The 23,287-nt window shown below is 36.4% G+C and overlaps 1 protein-coding gene and 1 long non-coding RNA gene across 3 annotated transcripts in view; one reads left to right on the forward strand and one right to left on the reverse strand.

Moving 5' to 3' along the window:
* The window catches only part of LOC135216185 (uncharacterized), a 273,740-nt gene that overhangs the window by 32,158 nt on the left and 218,295 nt on the right, over window positions 1–23,287 (forward strand). The window lies entirely within an intron of this gene.
* LOC135216184 (uncharacterized) overlaps window positions 379–23,287 on the reverse strand; it is a 23,192-nt gene continuing 283 nt past the window's right edge. The window contains exons 1-3 of one of the 2 annotated variants that reach the window (XM_064251317.1): window positions 14,928–15,088; window positions 10,992–11,807; window positions 379–3,958 (exon numbers count right to left, since the gene is read on the reverse strand). In XM_064251317.1, coding sequence (XP_064107387.1) covers window positions 923–3,958; window positions 10,992–11,015 — 3,060 coding nt within the window. In that variant the 5' untranslated portion in view covers window positions 11,016–11,807; window positions 14,928–15,088 and the 3' untranslated portion in view covers window positions 379–922. Of the gene's footprint in view, window positions 3,959–10,991; window positions 11,808–14,927; window positions 15,089–23,287 lie in introns of those variants that run through there. The other variant, XM_064251318.1, reaches the window with a different exon arrangement.

A 23,287-nucleotide genomic window follows, 5' to 3' on the forward strand; every position in this document is an offset into this window, starting at 1 on the left:
TATTATACTATATATTTATAAATCTTAGTATATATATACATATATATATTTATATATATATAATATATATGATATTTCTATATATATCTATCTAGATATATATTATATATATATATATATATATATATATATATAGATATGATATATATAATATAGATATAGGAATATATATCATATATATATATATATATATATATATATATATAATTATATTATATATATACACACACACACTTTTAGGGCATAGTTTTTCTCTTATGCAATTTTCGTTAAAAGCAATTGCTTTAGTGGCATCAATAAGTTTCTTGCAGGTATCTTCATACCGCCAAAGTTTTTTCCGATTCTCGTTCGTCAATTTCTGGTGAAAAATACGCAGACTTCCTTCTTCCATTTATTGGATTTTGTCGCGACAGCTGTTTCTACTTATGGCATTATCAAGCGACTACTGACTTACAATCTGGCCTTAAGGGTGTTGTTTTGGATACAAAGAACATAAGGACATATGTACTGTGGCAATTAAAGTGAAAGTTTAAACAGTGGTTAAATACATATTCAAAATACAAGGCAATGTGTTAGTGTTTCCTTAAATGTATGTTAAAAATTTAATATGTTACATTTTGGTTAAAAAAAAAATACAAAATTACATACAGGAATAAAAATGAATATAGAAATCTAAATACAGGAATAAAAAAAATATTTTATAGCATGCATAAAGGTACAAGTCATTGTTGTGTGTGTGTGTGATTTAAATCATGAAGAAATAAAAAAACATGATGATTATATGAACAAAGTTACAGCCACAAAGAAAAATTGAAACACTGGAGATGCTAAGTGCTATTTATATATTATTTATATATGGTGGGTACAATTCATAAGGGAATACAAAAAGGTTGGGAGAATGGTCAACAGTATACAAAAATGCTTATGAGGGTTTGTTCATTTCCTCTTGCTCAGAATATATGCTTTTCAGTTTTTTTACCCCAGGTTCCCATTTCAATACAGCTTCTTCTGGGATAGGTTCCTTCTTGTTTGTATGTTCCCCTGATGACATTTCTTTCAAAATTGTGGACAAATCATGACTGTGGTATTGGTTAACAATTTTATGCATTCCATGAATAAAAGGTGTTTTTCCCATTAAGCGTTCTACAGAAGCATGCTGGTTGTAGTGTTCCTTTGGTTGGAGATAATATGGGCACCTTTTTGTCTGGCAGGCATTGCCCAGGAGACCTACTTGGGGGCGATATTTTTTGTACACTTTCTCAAAAGTTTCTTCTGTTACATCTACTCCTAGCTGCTGTGCTTGATGTACTATTTGTTGAGGTGTCATTGGTTCAACAACTTCTGTATGGATGTCAAGGTAATCCTTCAACCATTCCTCCGCTATGACTGGTGGAAGAGATTCAAGAAACTGTTTGGACAACACTTGTAAATTTTCCTTTCTTACTTCATCAGCCACAAATTTCTTGTAAGTTTCAAAGTCGTCCACATTACTAGCAAGGCGTTCTCTTGATGATCTATACCTTAAAGCATGTGCTGTGCACACAAATATGCTTTCTTGACTGAAAAGTTGATTAACTACTTCTTCCTGAAGTCCCATGTGATAGGCATATGTTTGAAGTGTGTTCCAGGACACGTCACCAGCTGAAGTAACATTTCTCAATGCTTTAACCTTTTCTGCATTTACTTCGATTGTGATTGTGCCAATCATCTTCTCTTTAACTGATTCTAGATGGATTTTGGTAAGTTTTTTGGCAGCTTTTCTAACTTCTTCATAAGTGTAGTAACTTTCTATGAGGTCAGTACTATTTGAACTTGAGATTTCTTCTTTGGCATTTTTGACAAATTCCTCAACGAATTGTTTTTTTCTTTCTTTGTCTTCAAGAGAACTAGCAAAATAATCTGTGTATGGGGTTTCTTCTCCTTTTTCTGATTTATAATGAGAGAGACAACGACCAATGTACTCTAATAAGATCACCCTCAATATCTTTGCAATTTGATGTGAATCTATTTTATTATCAGAAAGTTGCATCATATTGAGAAGGAACATTGGTTTTATTATTGTCTCACACATAATGGCCTTGTTATTAATCTTTTCAGTGCTTTCTGTCATCAGTGCCAATTCTGGTTTATCTTTCAACATTTCCACATAAGTGGCATATCCTCTTCTATCCATGTAGCACTGAGCAGTGGCTTCAATACTTTCCATTTGAGCTTTCACATATTCAGGCCTTGGGAGAGTAGGGTTTTCAAATAGATATCGTACCCATGTAACTGCCAGGGTTGCCATGTGTACATTAAAATCAATTATATGTGGGTTTTTCAGTGTGGCAAACGTCACGCACATAGCATAGATTTTGCTTCGAACAATTGGTTTAAGATGTTTAGCAATGTTTGGTGGGAAAACTGGAACAATGGCATTAAAGCTTGTGCTGTCATCATTCGATTCTGCGTGTACTGCTTTATCTGTGTCCTTTGGGTCTTTGGCCAAGGTTTCCATACTAACCTGGCTCATTATAGTATAAGGAGCATTCACAATCCTTTGAATTCTATAGGACCATGGGTTCAGTGTGACTGAATCCCTGGTGGGAGCATATACTGCAATACCAGAAATTGTGAATTTTTTGAGAAATTCAAACTTTTCTCTCTTTAGTATTTCTGGGAAGTCCTTATCTTGGAGGTCAGTTAATGTGGACTGGTGGGTGGCTTGACAGAGGCACTCGGGGGGAACCTCTAACCTGAGAAAAGCTTCCTTATGAGCATCATAAATCTTTAAAAATTCCTTGCAGTCCTCTTCAAATTCTTTATCAGTGTGACCCTTGAGTTGCAGCGTTTTCACTTCGTATTTTGTACGAGTCACTGAGGTGCTTAGAATGTTATCTGCCAACTCGATCTGATTTTCAAATTTTTCTTTTGTCAGAATTTCTTTAACCTTATTAATAAGTGTTCTAAATTCCATATCTTTGCCTTTATCTTCTGCTGTAATCCTTTCACGTATAGACTTACCTGCAGATGATTTGGGTTTTTCTGTTAGGGTTTCATATAAGTTTTCCATGAAGGGTATGATACTGTCAGGTATACTTTCTTTCCTGAATTTCATTTGAATGACATTCGTGTTCCATTGGCGGAAGATTCTGAGTAATGTCTCAACATCCATTATAGTAGGTTCTAATTTGATTGTAACTGTGTGGTTACCTGCCTGCATATTTATTTCTGTATGGTTCTTTGGTTCATCTGGGAAATAAACAAACTCTCCCAAGTAGAATGTATCATTTGGACTCAGTCCAGGTAGCTTGTATCCTAAAGTGTGTCCAGGTAGCTTGTATCCTAAACTGTTCAGTTTAATTGAGAAAGAAGGATTATCGCTTAACTTGTTTCCAATAGCTTCCATTTGTTCTTTTATGTCATCTTTTAACTTAGCCCAGTATATTGTAGGAACGTTCGAGCTCCCATTGTGGAGACGTGAGCGAATATTAATGCTGTATTCAACGGGGAATTTATTACCAACCCCTAGTAAGAATATATTAAAAACTTTACTACTTTGCGCTTCCATCTGCTCAATAATACTACTTGGAGTCACTTTGGAACAGTTATGGTCTCCGTCTGTGATAATGAAGACATTAACAAATTGCTGAGAACATGTGTAAATTTGAGATAAAATGGTCTGCAAAGCCCCTGTAAGTTCTGTGCTTTCATTAGAAAAGTCCTTGTCTTCGAGAGTAGTTCCTTCTCTTCTGAATCGTACTTTGCTACCAAAAGTAAATATTCTGGTTGTCCCCTCCAGTTTTGGTGATACGTAGCGGTTCCAGTTGTCTTTAATGCTGGTCCATGTGTAACTCATTGATCCTGAAACATCAGCCATCAAAATGTTGAACGTTCTGTCTCCTGACGAAGCTTCCCCACCAGGGTGCTTTGAGGGCATTTGCAGAATTGTGTGGGAGACAATACTATCGTCTTCATTCTGGAGGGAAGAAATACAACGACATGATCTATAAGTCAGTGTTAATCAAAATAAGTGTAATTCTTATACAATTCTAATTTACCCCAATTTAAATGTCTATATGTGCAATTGCTGTATATATTTGAGTTTAAATAAAAAAAATTTGTACCCTTTTATCTTTTAAATGGCAAGTGTGTAAGGAACTGGTTACTTAGTAATCATTTGTGTGAAGAAAAATGAACTTAGTTTTATTTCTTTGCGGATTTGGTTTTGGATAAGCACCAATGATCTAGATAATGCAAAAAAAATTATAAATTCTCATTAACATGTTAAAAGGTATAAACATATATATATAACCAAGGAATAGGGGTCCAGTCAGACGACAGTAAGGTACACATGTTATATTAGTAAGAAACGTTTCATGTTGTCAATAACACATCATCAGTTTGCAGTTAAAACTTTCACAAATAAAATAAGCTTACAAATTATAATAAATGAAAATTAAAATATAATATAATGTTAAAACAGGGAATGAGAAGAGAGCTACCTATTCAAGAAGGAGGAAAGAGCTGAATGACTCAAGGATAGGTGGGTAGTTTGCTTTATGGTGCAAATGATAGAGAAATATTTATTTTCAATGATGATTTTACAACTCATTGCATGTGTTCTAATATTAGAGAACTTGGGATTAGAGATTCTGGACCCAGATCTGTAACTCAATCCCAAATGGCTGTAATACCGGCCTTGTAACAGTCTCCGCAAAGAACCAACATAAATACCAAGACATCTTGGACATTCAAGTTTATACGTATATAATATTGGACTTCATAAAATCCTGCAATTTGTCCTTGTAATTAAAAAACAATCCAATTTTGGGGGGATTCGTGGGAATGAGATTAAGTTTCAAAAAGCCAAATTCCTTTTCAATATTATTTTTAGCTTTAGAACACAAACTGTCTGAATGAGTAAATGGAATGGGTACATTAAAATTAAAAGTGGGTGTTGACAGATACTTCGTTAGCAAGTAACTAATAATGTTAAAAACCAACTTTTTGGGTAATTATTTCTGTACAAAATATTTCTTAAGAAACTGGACTTCAAGGTGGAAGGAGACCCACTCGGATGTGTACCGAAGGGCCCTAAAGACCAAAGTAGAAATACCATTCATGTTAAAAGCATGAAAACACGAGCTAAAAAGAATTATTACCAAGTCCAGTGGAAGTACTCTTTCTAAAGACACTTTTGTTATGTTAAATTGGTGGTCACGCTTAGTTAGTACTTTTATATTCAAGAAGGCAAGGGTGTCATTGTTCTCATGTTCCACTGTAAATTTAATGTTGGGGTGGGCCTCATTCACATACGTAATCTAAAATTGGTTGGCATTGCCCCAGAAATTTAAATAAAGTAAAGGTGTCGTCAACGTATATTTACAAAAAAACTGGCTTAAAATTCCCTGGACAGTCATTAAGAAAACTCTCCTCCAAATGTCCCATAAAAAAATTGGTAAACATCAGTCCTAAAGGAGACCCCATGGCAACCCCTTCTGCTTGCAGAAAAAGCTGCCCATTGAAAACAAAGATGGCATCTTGCACAGCAAATTCCAAACTTTTTAAAAAGTTGACTATTAAAACCACAAAAAAGCTCATCATTACTATAAACTTTATCCACAATTATCCCGATTGCCTCAGAAACAGGGATAATTTTGGATAAAGTAGGTTTCCTCTCATTCCCTGTTTTAACGTTCTGATTATATTTTAATATTTTTTATAATCTGCAGGCTTATTTTAAATGTGGAATTTTTAATTGCAGACTGATGATGTGTTGTTGACAACATGAAACGTTTCTTATTAATAAAATGTGTCGTCCGATTAGACCCTCTTCCTTGATATTTATGGTTTATTCCATGATATATATATTATATATTATATCATATTAATATATAATATATATAATATATATATAGAGTATGTAAAACCTGAATCTTCCCTATCATTCTGGGGTGAGACTGTTGGCCACATCCCTTTCCTCAGACTGTCTGCAATCTATGTACATTTCTCACCCTTTCTGTTCATCTTATATACTGGTCACTTTTTACCAGATATGTATGTACAGTAATTTGAATAACCACAGTGTCCTCTTGAATTCTCGAACATACAGTGCACACATTTGACGTTCAGATAATCTGGATGTGGGTTCGAATCCTGCTATGGAAATCAGAATTTCTTCATATTCTTGTATGTGAATCCAAGGCTTTGTAGTAGTGACAAGCATATCCAAAAGGTGTGAAAAGTTGGAGAATTTAAGAGAACAAAGTGGTTATCACACACACAAATTATATATATATATATATATATATATATATATATATTATATATATATATATACATATATACATATATATATATATATATATATATATATATATATATATAATATATATGTATATATATATATATATATATATATATATATATATATGTATATATATATATATATATATATATATATATATATATATATATATATATATATATATATATATATATATAATATATATATATAAAATAAAGGTTTTTTTTGCCACGAAGGAAAAAAATGAAAAAACTAGTAAGCCGAGTACTTTTGGTCCTATTCGGACCCTTTACTGAGGCATACTGATTTTTCAAAGAACACCATAGTCAAAAGGAGGCTTAATATACAAACTGACACTGCCAGATTAGCCATAAGGGCGATTTTCACTCTACAGAGAGGAGGAGGAGTCATAGGTTAGCCACACCTTGAAGGATACCCGCAGTAAACAAGTGATTCTTCCAGAAAAACAGTACATTTTGAAAACAACACGGGAGCATATACAATTTAATATAATGAATTTTTACACAAATTTTCCCAACAAAAATTATTATTAATGAGAAGACGAAAGAAAATATAAATATATATATATCGAGCAAGAGAAAGAGGGAGAGAGAATATCGAACCAGAGAGAGAGAGAGAGAGAGAATTAATAACTATATACATGTGGGACTAATTTATTAGTTGTTCATTTATTTTGAGGTCCTTCATAAACATCTTACAAATATATGGGTCCAAATGGTACATTCCCAGACTAAGATTTAGGTTGTTTTTATTAGTGATTTGTATAATTGCCGATTCCAGTAAATTTCTTGAAACATAATCATTAGCTCTAGCAATTACCGAGGTATCACCCCAATTAATACAATGAGATTTTTCACTCAGATGGATAAACAGTGCATTTGAAGTCTGGGCTGTTCTAACTGAATACATATGGTGCTTAATCCAAACACATAAATTTTTACTAGACTGACCAACGTAAAACGATGGGCAATCCTTACAAGGAATTTTGTAAATGATGATGTTATTTGTTACGGGACTATTCTTAATTAGCATATCTTTAATGGTATTGTTATAAGAGAACACTACATTAACATTAAACGACTTAAATATTGATTTTATGGTTTCAAATCCACGAAAATAAGGTAAGCTAAGTACATTTTTAGGGATTTCTTTTTCATTAAGAGCAACATTATAAAACTTTTTATGAGCTTTTTGATAACATAAATCAATTAAATGAGGTGGGTAGCAGAGATCGTTTCCTATCTTTTTTATGTATTCTATTTCTTGGTCCAGGTATTGTGGACTCGTGATACGCATAGCGCGTAGGAACATAGAAGGAAAAATTGAAATTTTAATATTAAGATGGTGGCCAGAATAAAAATGTACATATGTTAAATTATTTGTGGGTTTTCTATAAATACTGAATTTGCATCGGAAAGATTCTCTATGTATTAATACATCTTTGAAAGGGATGACAATGTTATTTTCAATTTCAACAGTGAATTTTATGGATGGCATTAAATTATTCAATTTAGACAGTAAATCATTTACATCGATACCACCAGGTAAGACTACTAAGATATCATCGACAAATCGGTACCATTTTAAGGGGATAAGTGTGATATTCGGGAGGTGTTGTCTCTCAAAAAATTCCATTATAAGTTTGAAAGGAGAGGTGATAAAGGGTTACCCATGGCCATACCAAATATTTGTTGGTAATATTCTCCATTAAAAATAAATCTGCAATCACAAATACATAACTTAATTAAGGAAATTATGTGACTAACAGACATAGGCAATTCATGCAGTACAAGTTCATTACTTAAATATTCTAGCACAGAGTCAATAGGGACTTTTGTAAACAAAGAACATACATCAAAACTGACAAAAATATCGCTAGGGTTTAGTTCAATGTTATTTAATTTTTCCACAAGATCAAGAGAATTCCGGATGTGTGAATTAGATACAGTTCCTAGTAGCGGGGATAACAGTTTAGTAAGATATTTAGATAGTTTATAAGCAATTGATCCTACAGTACTAATAATTGGGCGCATAGGTTTGTTTTCCTTATGAGTTTTGACTAGGCAATATAAATAAGGTAATGAGGGACAATTTACAGTTAACTGACACAAAAGTTCTTTTTTATCTTTAAGAATTTGTTTGATATTGATATTAAAGTTTTTTATTACTTGGTCCAACGGATTTTTTGCGAGTTTTTTGTAAGTTATTTCATCCTCTAGTAAAGTATGCATGCGTGATATGTAGTCAGTTTTGTCAAGAACCACTAAACTATTGGATTTATCAGCCTTGGTAATGTGTAAGCTATTATCATTCTTCAATTCTTTTAAACTTTTTCTGTAGCGAGCGGGGAAGTTATCTTCATGGTAGGCATGCATAGCACTATATGTCATGCCTTTGATAATGTCTAAATGATTTTGTGGTAGGTCACAGTATTTTTCAAACTTATATAGAGATGTCGCTATTGATAAAGCTGAGGGTTTGTTACAAATGAAGAAAGACAGCCCAAAGCCTAATGCGCGCACTGCATTATCACTTATTTGTTTGCTCGATAAATTCACCACACAATCACTTCTAGCATTATTGGTCCAATCACTGTCGTTGATAAGGTTGTTTAATTTTCTGTCCAGTTTTCTAATCAAAGTGTGTGTAGTTCTATGAAGTTTTCCATATATTTCTTGCCTTAATGCGTGTTTCCAATCAGCGGGAATCGAATAGTTGAAGTTACGTCAGGCTTTTTCCAGTTCTTTAAATTTCTCCTTTTCCTCCATTTTCGCGGCAGCAATGTGACGTTTCAAACTTATATATGGAATTTTTTGAGAGACAACACCTCCCGAATATCACACTTATCCCCTTAAAATGGTACCGATATGTCAATGATATCTTAGTAGTCTTACCTGGTGGTATCGATGTAAATGATTTACTGTCTAAATTGAATAATTTAGTGCCATCCATAAAATTCACTGTTGAAATTGAAAATAACAATGTCATCCCTTTCCTAGATGTATTAATACATAGCAAATCTTTCCGATGCAAATTCAGTATTTATAGAAAACCCACAAATAATTTAACATATGTACATTTTTATTCTGGCCACCATCTTAATATTAAAATTTCAATTTTTCCTTCTATGTTCCTACGCGCTATGCGTATCACGAGTCCACAATACCTGGACCAAGAAATAGAATACATAAAAAAGATAGGAAACGATCTCTGCTACCCACCTCATTTAATTGATTTATGTTATCAAAAAGCTCATAAAAAGTTTTATAATGTTGCTCTTAATGAAAAAGAAATCCCTAAAAATGTGCTTAGCTTACCTTATTTTTGTGGATTTGAAACCATAAAATCAATATTTAAATCGTTTAATGTTAATGTAGTGTTCTCTTATATAATACCATTATAGATATGCTAATTAAGAATAGTCCCGTAACAAATAACAACATCATTTACAAAATTCCTTGTAAGGATTGCCCATCGTTTTACGTTGGTCAGTCTAGTAAAAATTTATGTGTTCGGATTAAGCAGCATATGTATTCAGTTAGAACAGCCCAGACTTCAAATGCACTGTTTATCCATCTGAGTGAAAAATCTCATTGTATTAATTGGGGTGATACCTCGGTAATTGCTAGATCTAATGATTATGTTTCAAGAAATTTACTGGACTCGGCAATTATACAAATCACTAATAAAAACAACCTAAATCTTAGTCTGGGAATGTACCATTTGGACCCATATATTTGTAAGATGTTTATGGAGGACATCAAAATAAATGAACAACTAATAAATTAGTCCCACATGTATATAGTTATTAATTCTCTCTCTCTCTGGTTCGATATTCTCTCTCCCTCTTTCTCTTGCTCGATATATATATATTTATATTTTCTTTCGTCTTCTCATTAATAATAAATTTTGTTGGGAAAAATTGTGTAAAAATTCATTATATTAAATTGTATATGCTCCCGTGTTGTTTTCAAAATGTACTGTTTTTCTGGAAGAATCACTTGTTTACTGCGGGTATCCTTCAAGGTGTGGCTAGCCTATGACTCCTCCTCCTCTCTGTAGAGTGAAAATCGCCCTTATGGCTAATCTGGCAGTGTCAGTTTGTATATTAAGCCTCCTTTTGACTATGGTGCTCTTTGTAAAATCAGTATGCCTCAGTAAAGGGTCCGAATAGGACCGAAAGTACTCGGCTAACTCGTTTTTTCATTTTTTTCCTTCGTGGCAAAAAAACCTTTATTTATACATAGCATCACGTTTTATATACTTCGTGATCAAGTTATTTATATATATGTTGTATATATATATATATATATATAATACACACACACACACACACACACACACACACACACACACACACACACACACACACACACACACACACTGGGCCCCCGTATTTGCATTCTCTGGATTCGCGGACTTCATCATAAAATGCACGTTTTGTGATAAAACTATTAAAAATAAAAAACAAGTATAAAAATCTTTTGTGGGTCTTACCCTGAGTTATAACTAATAAAATAGGCCAAATTAAGCGTTTTCATAGGGGTTCCAGGGAGGGGTCTGGTATGCATTCCCTGCTAATACGGGGGGACCAATATATATATATATATACATGCATACTTATAATAAATTTGTATATGTACATGCATACAAGCAAACATACGAGAAGCATGTGGCTTACCCTTGTGTGCAGAGTGTAGAGCATAGCATCTGTAGTTATTGTGTTGGTGTTGTCCTGGAGGCTCGATTCCTGATCCGATGGGGCCGCCTCCTGCACCGGATCTACCTTTTCCGGCGGTTCCCATTTGTCCGGGGTGACATACTTGAATCGAAATCCATCTTTCCCCACCACCTTCCTCCTCCTCCTCCTCCTCCTCTTGTTCCCGCCTACGCCTGTTAATGGGGGGTGACATGCCCCAGGGGCTCATGTAGTCCATGAAATACATGTTACGACGGCCACTTAGTTTCCTCAAATGGTATCCTCTGTCTCTGGGCATCATGTCCATGGGATGATAATAATAATCCATGGGGTAATCGTAGTCCTCGAGCATTGGGCGTCTTCTTGTGGCTCTGGGCATCGGCATCATGTCCATGTAATGATAAGACGTGTTTTCTTCAAAGTCTTCCGGCCGTTCGCGTCTTCTGCTGGACATCATGTCCATGTAATAAGGTATGTCAAAGTCCGGCTGTTGGCGTCTTCTGCTGGACATCGTTTCCATGTAATGATAAGGTACGTCTTCAATGCCGTCCGGCCGTTCGCGTCTTCTGCTGGTTTTCATCTCCTTGTAATGGGGCATTTTCTTTTCGTTATCGTTGTCGTCGTCGTCGTCGTCGTCATCTGCTTTGCGTCCTTTGTACTTGTGTCTCATATAGTCCTTGAGGTGGCGTTTGGGACGCTTGTCTTCGTCGTCACCACCAACTCCCTTTTTATCTTCTTGGCGGCTTCCTCCCCCTCCTATTCCGCTGGAAGATGCCAGCTTTCGTATAGTGTCCATTTCTGAAAGGTATGGAGACCAGAGGATTTATTGTCTTTATTTGAGCGATTTATTCATTGTGATTATTATTCAGAACGAGAAGTATTCGTATGGAAGACTCCTCTATGGCCATCATAGGCAACATATACAGTATTACACATTATTAACCCACGTGTGAAAAATGAAAGTAACCGAAAATACACACACACACACACACACATGAAGAGAGAGAGAACCGTAAAAACTTTACACACGATGCTACCGATATTTCAGTAACTTTTTCTGTAGCCCTGGGATACAGAAGAAATAGACGAAATATATGGCTGCAACGTGCGTATAGGATTTTTATGGGCCTTTTTATCTTCACGTGTGAGGTCACTCAACGCTGACACGGAAATCGACATTAAAAAAGATTTGAAAGGTGTATAACTTCACAGTTGCACTCAGAGTTAGTTGTTACCAGAAGGTGGAAAGTAAGATGGGAGAAAGAGATTACGAACGGATGCACAGTAAAATGAACGAAAGTTGTTGCAGCTAGGGGCCGAAGGGACGCTGCCAAGAACCTTAAGTAATGCCTACGTACAGTACGGTACACAGACGGGACTACCCCCGACTGATTTCGATATAATTTCTAAGCCTTTGTCGGTGGCTCAGACATAAAGTCGGAACTTTGGGTTAGTTAAAGAGGTTTGATTTATGGAGATGCTCTGAACCGGATTAAGTGAAGCCACCTCCAACCATCATTTTCATCTTTCTGACTACATTTACGTGACTGATTGATATTCGAGTATTTTGTAAGGATTAGGGGGAAAAAGGTAACACTAGTAGGTCAGCTCAAGTGAATCCGTAGCAAAATCTCTGCAGTTTTGTCTCCAAGAAAGCAAAGCAACTGCTGTATTACATTCCTTATGGTGTTTAATAATTCCTTATGGTGTTAATAATTTGATAAAAACTGACCAAATCTTTGTTCTCGGGATACTTAAGTTGGAAAGTAAGGCGGATCTAATTCACCCCGCATGTGATGCTGAAATATGCCAGTGCCGTGAGATATATATATGTATGTATGTATATATATATATATATATATATATATATATATATATATATATATATATATATATATATATATATATATATATATATATACTATATATTAAACTCAGTATCTTTTTCTTAAAATTATTATTAGTCTAGGAAGAGAAGAATTGGCTAAAACTGTTTATGCAATGTTAGAATACCATATGAACAACAGATTTTTTATTTTTTTTTTTCAAACAAGCCGAATATGTGTGTGACAGTGAGCCGCTAAATAATCACATATTTTGATTATTAAATCTTAACTCAGAAAATTACTTATAAGTAGGATACTCTTACGGAGTCTCCAGGCATTGTTTGTTTGTATGGTGTTTTTGCGTTGCATGGAACCAGTGGTTATTCAGCAACGGGACTAACGGCTTTACGTGGCTCCCGAACCACGTCGAGAGTGAACCTCTATCACCAGAAATACACATCTCTCACTCCTCAGTGGAATGGCCGAGAATCGAACTCGCGACCACCGAGGTGGTACGCCAACACCATACCAACCACGCCACTGAGGCGCTTCCCTCCAGGCATTGTGGGAGACACTGATTTATCTTGGAAGCAACCCACTTTTTAGCCATTTACTTTCCCACTGTATAGCCTGTTACACCCGGTTTAGCCTTTTACTTGCCTACTTTGCATAAATCGTCACCATATTCCCATATGAAGGACTATGGTGGCTTGAACATGGAGATAACTGTTTTCAGCAGGAAAGCATTTTAATTTAGCTTCATGTTTTTATCGAATTTCAGTTTGTTGCTTACATTATCATCTTATGCTTTGCCTAGGGTATAAATTTACATTCTCAACTTTTATCGAATCTGAAGATGGACACACATCCGAAACATTGATACGAGAGAGAGAGAATACCAATATCACCAAATATAGTTCTATAGCTATAATACCAAATGTAGTACTTCTTTAGTTTAGGGGGTAGAGTTCTTTTAAAGATTTCGAAAATGAAGAAGAATGTAAAAGGATTTAAAAATTTACTCCATAACCATGAATAAATTATGCCTGGGTATACGAGGGCACCGTCTTTATCAGCAGCAAAATCAAACACCTTTAGTTTTTCGACCAATTCAAAATATGCAGCTTTTTTTAATCTAATGATATTCGCGCCTGCAAAGATCGGTCGGTTCGTCGGAAACATATCGGTGGAAGGAACTATTTATTCAAGTCGCCTGCACAGGGCCTCCACAGGCATGAAAAACTGCAGGTTGTCCGCATTAACGTTCAGGTGACCTGCGCAGGTGTACCTGAAACGTTGGGAGCGTCCTTGAATGGATATCCTTGCGTCGAAACGACATTGGTGTTGGGTTGCCTGAACGTACTAGTGTGGAACGTTATATTCTTGTTGCTCAGTTCTTTATCAGTCCTCTGATGAAGAATATATACACCAGTCAGAAACAGTGTTGAGCTTTCAAATTAATGATGTAACGGATTTATTTTTTTAAACTGATGCAGATGTCATGTGAATATTATATATTTATAATTTTGCAATATCTCCACAGGAACAGTAATTGCGTATAACGAAGGCTAAAAGTGTCATCATCATTTCTGAGTGTAGATTTCATTCATGATTATGCACATGTATGTAATTCGATTTTAAATGAGAACCAATTTTTAATCGGCATAATATGGAACAGATTAGATTATATTGCAGACTATGTATGTTTATTCAAAGTTAACACCATTTGTATTAACAGGGAACAATTATTGGCCGTCTTATTTAGGCCTTTTTGTTGTTGCTATCACAGCAAGCCAGTTATTATTGCCAAAGCCTCGAGAAATAAATATATGTGGCTTAATAATTGTAAAATGAAATGTCACAGTCTCTTTCTGCATTATTTCAAGACATCTTTGTTTCTTGATTAAAAATGTCGGCCAGAAGCGCTTCCGGCCCCGAACTATCCAGCACGACACGTAGTCGCTCATGACTGAGACAGTGAGACTTGGACTGAAACGTATGTTCATTCAAACACTCCCCCCACGAATCGGTTATGCGAGAGGCCCGCATATAGGTGGACTACATTTACAAGACTGAATGTAGGAACACTAACCTGGTTTTGAATGATTTTCTTTAGCTTACGCTTCTCTGCTTTTTCTTTGCAGTTTCTGAGACATTTTATAACACAAAGTAAGGAGAAAACAAGAAAATGCTTGACAGCGATTTGTCTCTAGTGGCGTTGAGCGAAGTCGGGTGAGGAGTGTGAATGCGCTGTTGTGTTAACGCGAAAACGTTTGGGGAATTTTGCCGTAAACGAATAAGTTTATTTCCCTTACGCAATCAGGCTGTTTTTACATTAGGAATATTCTGAAATATCAAATACTTACTTTACTATAACATAAAATGTGAAAGATTGAATGTGTATATATAGTCGGAAGCTGGGTCGTCGGTAACAACTGGCAACTTTCTACCGTCCGCCAATAACAATTCTTGCTCATACGTACTGTGGCGCTGCTATGTTTTCGAGCTCTTCTGATAAGTTGCTATTGTTTTTTTCTTTATCCCACTTATGTATTTCACGCTTATTTTCTTTGCGGTCGTTCTGTCTCGAAACTAATTTATTCAGTTGTTGCCAGGATCCAGAGAAGAACTTTTCTCGATCCTGCTTGTTGCGCAAATAACGTTATATTAGTAGCCTACGCATTTATTCTCGGGAGGAACTATAATATAAAATAATAGCATTTTATCGCACCAAACTTTACATTTTCACGAAGTGATAGTTTGAAAATTGATTGAATAATACTTAACAATCACAGATGATAAGGTACACCATCAATGGACAGAGTGTCCCAACTTTGTGATGGAAGTCGACGATAAACTAGGGTGGCCATTTCCAAAAAGAAGGAAAATTTTTATTTTTTGGTTATTTTGCCAACACTGACTTTGAACCTAAATTGAACATGTTTAATTGAACCTAAATTGAACATGTTTAATGAGGAGTTACAATATAAAAGTGTTTATTTGTCAAATATCACTATAATGTAATGGAGGTTATTTTATAAATAATGGAGGTTATTTTATATATAACCTCTGTTATATACATAATAAATTCATACAGTTTACTAAGTACAGAAAAAAATGATTATTCAATTTTCATACTGTATGCTAACCAGACTTAACTTACTTCATAGATTAAAGAAAGTAGCCTTCTTATCAAAGACATCCACAATGGCACTTTTTTTTTTTTTTCTCGCCCTTTGCTTCCCGTCTCCACGAGTTTTCTGTTGGCCAGGAATCATTTATACATAGGTGGGCTCTCTTCTGAGTTGTTACAAATTTAGAGCTCTGGTTTGATTGGGTCCACTTGCAGACGGTTTCAGTTTGCGTAAGGTAATTTATATAAATCTTTTTAGACAGGCCGCAAAAAGGACAAAATTTAACTAACGTTGAGGTGGCGTAGGACGGAGTGCTAAAAGACAGGACTGTCCAGCCCAAAGGAGGACGTTTGGACTAGCGAAACCTTCACTTCTCTGGTTTATGGAGTACTGAATTGAGCCTAGAGAACCAGTCAACCAGACTGCCAGTGCCAGAGGTTCCTCATTCCTCTCAAATCATAAGGAGTGGGCGGAAACGTTTCAGCCTGCCTTGGCTCACGGGAGGCTGTGCAGTATGTGGGGTACTTGAAACAGTGTTCAGCAATTTCCTCAATGAACGAAATCCTTTGGAAAAGATCCTTTCCCGTAAATTTTAAGTCTACGGGGATTCAGTTCAACGAAGTGATAAAAATGGCAAGGTCCTTATCTACGTACGATATACAGGGAGGTCGACCAGCAGCTTGTTGATTCACCATTCGTGAGTCTCGGTTACTTCCGTCATAGAAACCGATGATAGCCGAAACTGCTCTGCATTTCTAAAAATTTCCCACTTACAGTGTACTACCCACTATTAAAGTTTAAAATTGGTCATCATGGTAAAAGCAAGAACCCACCGTGAATTTCAGGAGAGAATCAGGCACTTGAAGATGAACTGTAAATTGCATAATGATTCAGAGGCTGAATAAGGATCATTTTAAAGCTTCTGTTATGGGTGAGGGGGAGGTTTCATTAGGCCGATGAGCGGACCCCATCACCATCCACATTCTGTCAATTTCAAATACACTTTGAAGAAGCATATTTTAGGTATGGAGAGTGTACTAATGAATGAAAAAGTTTATTCCGGCAAGACAGGTGAAACCTATCAACGAGTGCTTGTTTGTTGAATTAGTGTCTAATGAATTAGTCTTATGAGACTAATGAATGAGTGTCTCATAAGATTTCTCGTGATGATCGGGAACTGGGCTTAGGAAATTTGTATAATAAGTCGTGTATCTCAAGATTTTAATTTTGATTTCGCAAAGTGACAAGACGGATTGAATTAATAAAAGTGAAAATGTGAGAGCAAAGGAAAACCGCAAATACGAACGAAAGTGCTGTTATATAGGAAGACTAATTGAGGTTATATGATTTTGTCTGGAAATTTATCTGGAAATTCACTCTTTTATACCCACACTCTGGACAAGTGAGCATCAGCATGTCTCTTGATACTAAGAGCTTCTGGTAGAAATGGTCAACAGAGGAGGTTCAAACATCGTTGCAGATACATTTTTTCCTCTTAGTTAACTACCCAGAGAAAATGTTCAAGTTCTCCATGGAGAAAGTTGTGAGAGGAGGAAAATAATGTGTTTGAACTTTGATGGAGGAATGAAATGTGTAGTGGTAGATTTACCGACTGAATTACAAATTCCTTTGCGAAAGTATGAGATATTTGAAGAAGATATTATCATGATTAAAAAAAAGTTGTAGAGGCTAGTTGAATTAATATATTTACAATGAAATACGGTATTAATTATCCATATAAAAGTCCTTATAGACAACTATATTGAAAGAGAGAGAGAAAGGAGTGAAGAGAATATTCCCTCATTCTATCAAGACTAATTATATATATATATATATATAATATAATATATATATATATATATATATATATATATATATATATATATATATATAGGTATATATATTATGTATATATATGATGTGTATTATATTATATAATATATTATATATATATATATATATATATATATCTAATTGCCTACGTTTATAGAACGCCTCGCCTTCCCAGCAGAGTTTTAGTGATATTAGTTATAAAAGAAGCAGCCATGCCTTCTCCTAAAGCAACTGATGTTGGGAGAGAGAGCATGTCGTAGGGAGGTATTTCCGGTCTGACGGAAGCTTAGGGTAAGAGAGGCAAGTCACAAGAGTAGGTAGGCTTCGAGATGGATCTTAGGGACCTCTACAATAAGACCTCTTTTTCCTTCCCAATTTGCTGGTTGTTGTGACACTTCCAGGCAGTCCCGAGGCGATGTATGGAAGCCCCAAGTCATAAAGTGAGAACCAGTATCTCCCTCAGTCGTCTCGAGACGTGACCTCGGACGGATGTCCAACCACCTGCCTTCCTGTTAGGCCTATCCAGACCGTGAGTGGCGCGCCGATCGACCCAGGCCTCAGACAAAGCCAGGCCATGCTTTTCTACAAAGAGCCACTGAACACTACATCCAGGTACGTCTTGTGAAACAGCATATTGCCAGTCCCTCTCCCATCCTATTATCATTTTGATCCTCATTTTCCCAATTCAATTTCCAACCCAAAAGGAACTCATCCTTTTGTTCCCTCTCACTGCCTCATGGCCGCATGCTTCCCCTTGTGTGATTGTCCCAGACCAATGAAGTCATTGCATACCTCAGTGAAACATTAAAAGTTCCTTCTCCCCAGTGTTAGAGAATTAGTTAATCAAAACAAGAAATCCTTTTTTCTTTTATCTTGTTTAATCTGGGATTCTTTTCCAGATTCCATGAGTCACGTGCCGTCTCTCTGCCTGCAAGTGTTGCATTAACCAAGTTTATGAAACCAGCTTGAATTAATCCATTTTGAGCCAGCTATTATCCATTTGTGAGAGATACATAAGTCCCAACGTGTGGACGCTGCATTTACCTTTTCTCCAGGCCAGCAAGGGCCTTTTTTGTAAATAAATAGCTGTAAAGTTTTCTGGCGACCTTTCCCTCTAAAGAAATTATCACTAATAATCAGTTTTATGATAAGTTCAATTAATTTCAACTTGTCCTCCTTCAATTATTTCCGTTTACGTATATAGCCTCTCACAGGGCCGGGCTTAATACGTAAATATATATATATATATATATATATATATTATATATATATATATATATATATATATGTATATATATATATATATATATATATATATATACATATTTTATATGCTGTATGCTATTTGGATATATTTTCTCTCATGCAATTTTCATTTTCAGAGACTATCTTTTTATTTAGACATTGAATCTGTCTATACTTGTGTTTCTCTTTAGGTAAGCTTTTCAGGAATAGAAAAGTATTATTCACGTTTGTTTCCATTTATAGTCGACCGCCTATCGGCGACAGCACCTCAGAGGCATGGTCGGTATGGTGTTGGCGTACCACCTATGTGGCCGCGAGTTCGATTCTTGGGCATTCTATTGAGGTGTGAAAGATGTGTATTTCTGGTGATAGAAATTCACTCTCGACGTGGTTCGGAAGTCACGTAAAGCCATTGGTCCCGTTGCTGAATAACCACTGGTTCCATTCAACGTAAAAACAACACAAAAACAAACAAAACAAGCCTATCGGCGACGTCTTCAGGACTAAGTTACAAATTGACATAAACAGTTTTTATAACAACATGCAGACTCAAGAGCTAATCCTTAAATGGAAAGTACGACGTCAGTGTATTTATGAACTTCTGTTGATCGCTGGATCTCATTCTCCCACTCGCATTCTCTGGTGCAGCAGGGCCATTTCTGCTGCTCCGTAGGACGTGCCCTATGCCAGGCGTACAACTTGATTTGCTCCACTTTCGGTATTTTCTGCCTTGTTAGGGAGTTCTACTGGTCATTTCTCCCTCCGGACTCTCTCGTATGTCTAGTGGTTTCTTGAAGAAGGGAGGATGAGTTCTGTGTTCCTTTGAATGTTTAGTGCAGTTTTTTTTTTTTTTTATACGTACTTAAGGCTTCTGCTATTTGCAATCTTTGGAAACGGGGTTCTCTATATACGATCTCTTTGCCCTCTAACAGTTCTTCCAGTTTTAGTTTACGGTTGTGGGGGGGGGGGGGGGGGATGTCTACATGATGTTGGCATATAGCCCCTTGGTTGCGGTGAGCTTGCAAACATCGTCGTAGTGGTGTGACCTATGTAGCAATTGCTGAGGTCTTGGCATGTCACTTCGATATAATGAAATGTTGCGAAGGGGTTTCAGTAAATATTGGTATACAAGTTGAGACCATTATGAATAGATATACTTGAAAGGAGATCATCAGTCTGTCAGACTTACCTGGTCATTGCAACTCGTCGAACATGGTGAAAGTGATTTTTATTAAACTCACCACAAAGTGCATGAAGGGAGAACGTCGATCTGAAATCATACGTCCGTCTACCTGCGTCTGCCCTTCAGTGCCTGCCAGAAATACCGCATCATTGGAATTCACATGCTGTTTCAGACATATTAGTCCTCATGTATAGGTGGTAAGAATGGCAATGCTGTATGGTATAGAAACAACAAGCATGAGAAAGGCAGAAGAAGATGGATGTGGCAGAAATGAGAATGCTTAGGTGGATGTCTGGGGTGACAAGAGAGGATAGGATCAGAAATGACTACTTAAGGAGGTCAACTTAGGTGGTGGATGCATCAAAGGAAGTGCAGGAAGGGAGAGATGAGGACCAAACTGGGAGACATACTTTGGGGATGGAGGTTCAAGGAAGAAGAAGAGGGAGACCAAGAAAGAGATGGAAGGACTGTGTGAGGAGACTTACATGAGAAGGGAATTGATGAGGCAGAAGCGCAGGATAGAAATAGATGGAAATGGCTCATCTGAAATGGCGACCCCACATAAAAATGGGAACCAGCTGGGAAGAAGAAGTATAGATGTGCTTGGAGGGAGGTGCTTTACAATGCGCCTGTCCTTTCATCTGCACAAGGTTATTTGCAACTCCTACTTGGCTGAAGGCATTTCAGCCTGACAATCTTCAAGGGCAGACCATCGTGTATAATAATGCTACACGAAGGGAGGTTGTCTATTTGCATGTCCACCAGTGCTTCTGTCAGACTGTTTTCTCCCTCTCTGATGAAAGATATCTTGACTGGAAGGGGCGTGCCACGTTGGTTAGATTGTAACAAGTCGAATAGCTGCTTGAAGAGTTCGAGACTCAAGTCTTATACAGGTATTGACGGATTCAATGTGACATTAACATTCCTGTTCCATCAGAAAGTTGATTAAGATTTTAGGCATCTAAAATCAAGTGTTGAACCGAGAATCTTATATATTGTCTTGTAGGTAGTCTTACAAACGAACGAAAACTGTGAGGGAGTGAAGATGCTTTCCAAATGTACTTCTCTGTACCAGAGTATATATTGCCATGGGCGCACCTCATCCGGCGCATTGTAGACACTACCTAATGTTCTCTGCAGCGTCCCCTCCGCTCCTAGTCTCAACACCTTTCATTCCTTTTACTGTACCTCCCTTCGTATCCTCTTTCTTCCATCTTACTTTGCACCCTCTCTTAACAATTGATTTATAGTTCAACTGCGAGGTTTTCCTCCTGTTACACCTTTCAACCCTTTTCACTGTCAATTTCCGTTTCAGCGCAGAATGACCTCACAGGTCATTCCACAACCCCGACCTTAACCCTCCGCTTGACTTTCTGGAATCCAGATAAAGCAGGTAAAAGAATCACAGGTCAAAAGTCACAGACAACAACAATCACAGGTCAGAACACAACCAGGGTAATGTTAGCATTGTTTCTCTCTCTCTCTCTCTCTCTCTCTCTCTCTCTCTCTCTCTCTCTCTCTCTCTCTCTCTATATATATATATATATATATATATATATATATATATATATATATATATATATATATGTGTGTGTGTGTGTGTGTGTATGGTATGATGTATGTATATGCTCCCTGCATAATTTCCGTGGCTGTCAGTGAAACATTATATAACGAATTTTAAAAAAATCAAAATATTTAACGCGCAGTTTAAGAGTTTGATAGGTAATGGAATTCTAGACATGCATGGCACTGCATCACTACGACGTATCTTACTATAGTTCTGCAAAAGAAGACCTGAAAATTTCTGTCTGATTACCTGACTTACTTTCCCACCCAAGATTATGACTTTTTTTTTTTTTTTTTTTTTTTCTTTCTTTTTTTTTAGTTACCTGTTTTCCTGTGACTTTATTACCGACCAACATAAATTAATGTGACTTGTTTTTCTAGCTAAAACTGACTTTTTTCATTTTTTCAGTTACCTTTTTTCATGTGACCACCATAAATTAATGTGACTTGTTTTTCTAGCTAAAACTGTGACCTATTTTTATTATTATTTTCTGTGACTTTATTACTGACCACAGACTTCTTAAATAGTGCCTCAGTGGCGTGGTCAGTATGGTATTGGCGTACCACCTCGATGGCCATAGTTCGATTCTCGGGCATTCCATTGAAGTGCGAGCGATGTGTATTTCTGGTGATAGAAGTTCACTCTCGACGTGGTTCGGAGGTCACGGAAAACCGTTGGCCCCGTTGCTGAATAACCACTGGTTCCATGCAGCGTAAAACACCATACAAACAAACAGACTGGTTATCCCCACTACTGAACTGACTTGACCTATTCTCTCTCTCACATTACCTTGAAAGTAATGGCACTGAAAGACTAAAAGACAGGGTGCACTGTAAGCATTACTTAAGGTTCTTTGCAGTGTCCCTTAGGCCCCTAGCTGCGACGCCTGTTCCTCCGTTTGTTCATATTCTCTGCCTTCCATCTTACTTCCCACGTACTCAAAACCATTTTTGATAGTGAAACTGCGAGGTTTTCCCTATGTTACACCTTTCAGACCTTTCTACTGTCAATTTGCGTTTCAACGCTGAATGACCTCATAGATCCCAAACCCCAAGTATAGGGATTAAGCTGCGAAAGAGATTTTAAATGGAAATCCGTAAGTTTAGCGTTGCGTGAACTTTTTAATACAAGGAAGTTTAATTAGGTATTATTCCACCTCAATAATAATACTGTTTATGTATGTAATTAACATTTTACGGCCTTGAAATAAGCACAGCAGGTGTTTGAAGCTTTCATTTCGTAATTGCAGTCTTTTCCTAGTCTAATACTGTGCCATTAATCTTTCTTTTCTCATTAACCCCTGACGTCGGATTTCAGTTATTCTACTCAACTCGGTCTTCACACTTTGCTCATGACGTGATATAATATCACCTGCTCGTGCTCGGTCAAGATGTCTTCATTATTACGCGCACTTTGAGTAGTGGAAGCATTGGACTAGTGGTTTATAGGCCTACATCTTTCTTAGTGTTTCTGATCATATACGTACATAT

This window comes from Macrobrachium nipponense, chromosome 6 (assembly GCF_015104395.2).
Source record: "Macrobrachium nipponense isolate FS-2020 chromosome 6, ASM1510439v2, whole genome shotgun sequence".
Taxonomy (NCBI): Eukaryota; Metazoa; Arthropoda; class Malacostraca; order Decapoda; family Palaemonidae; genus Macrobrachium; species Macrobrachium nipponense.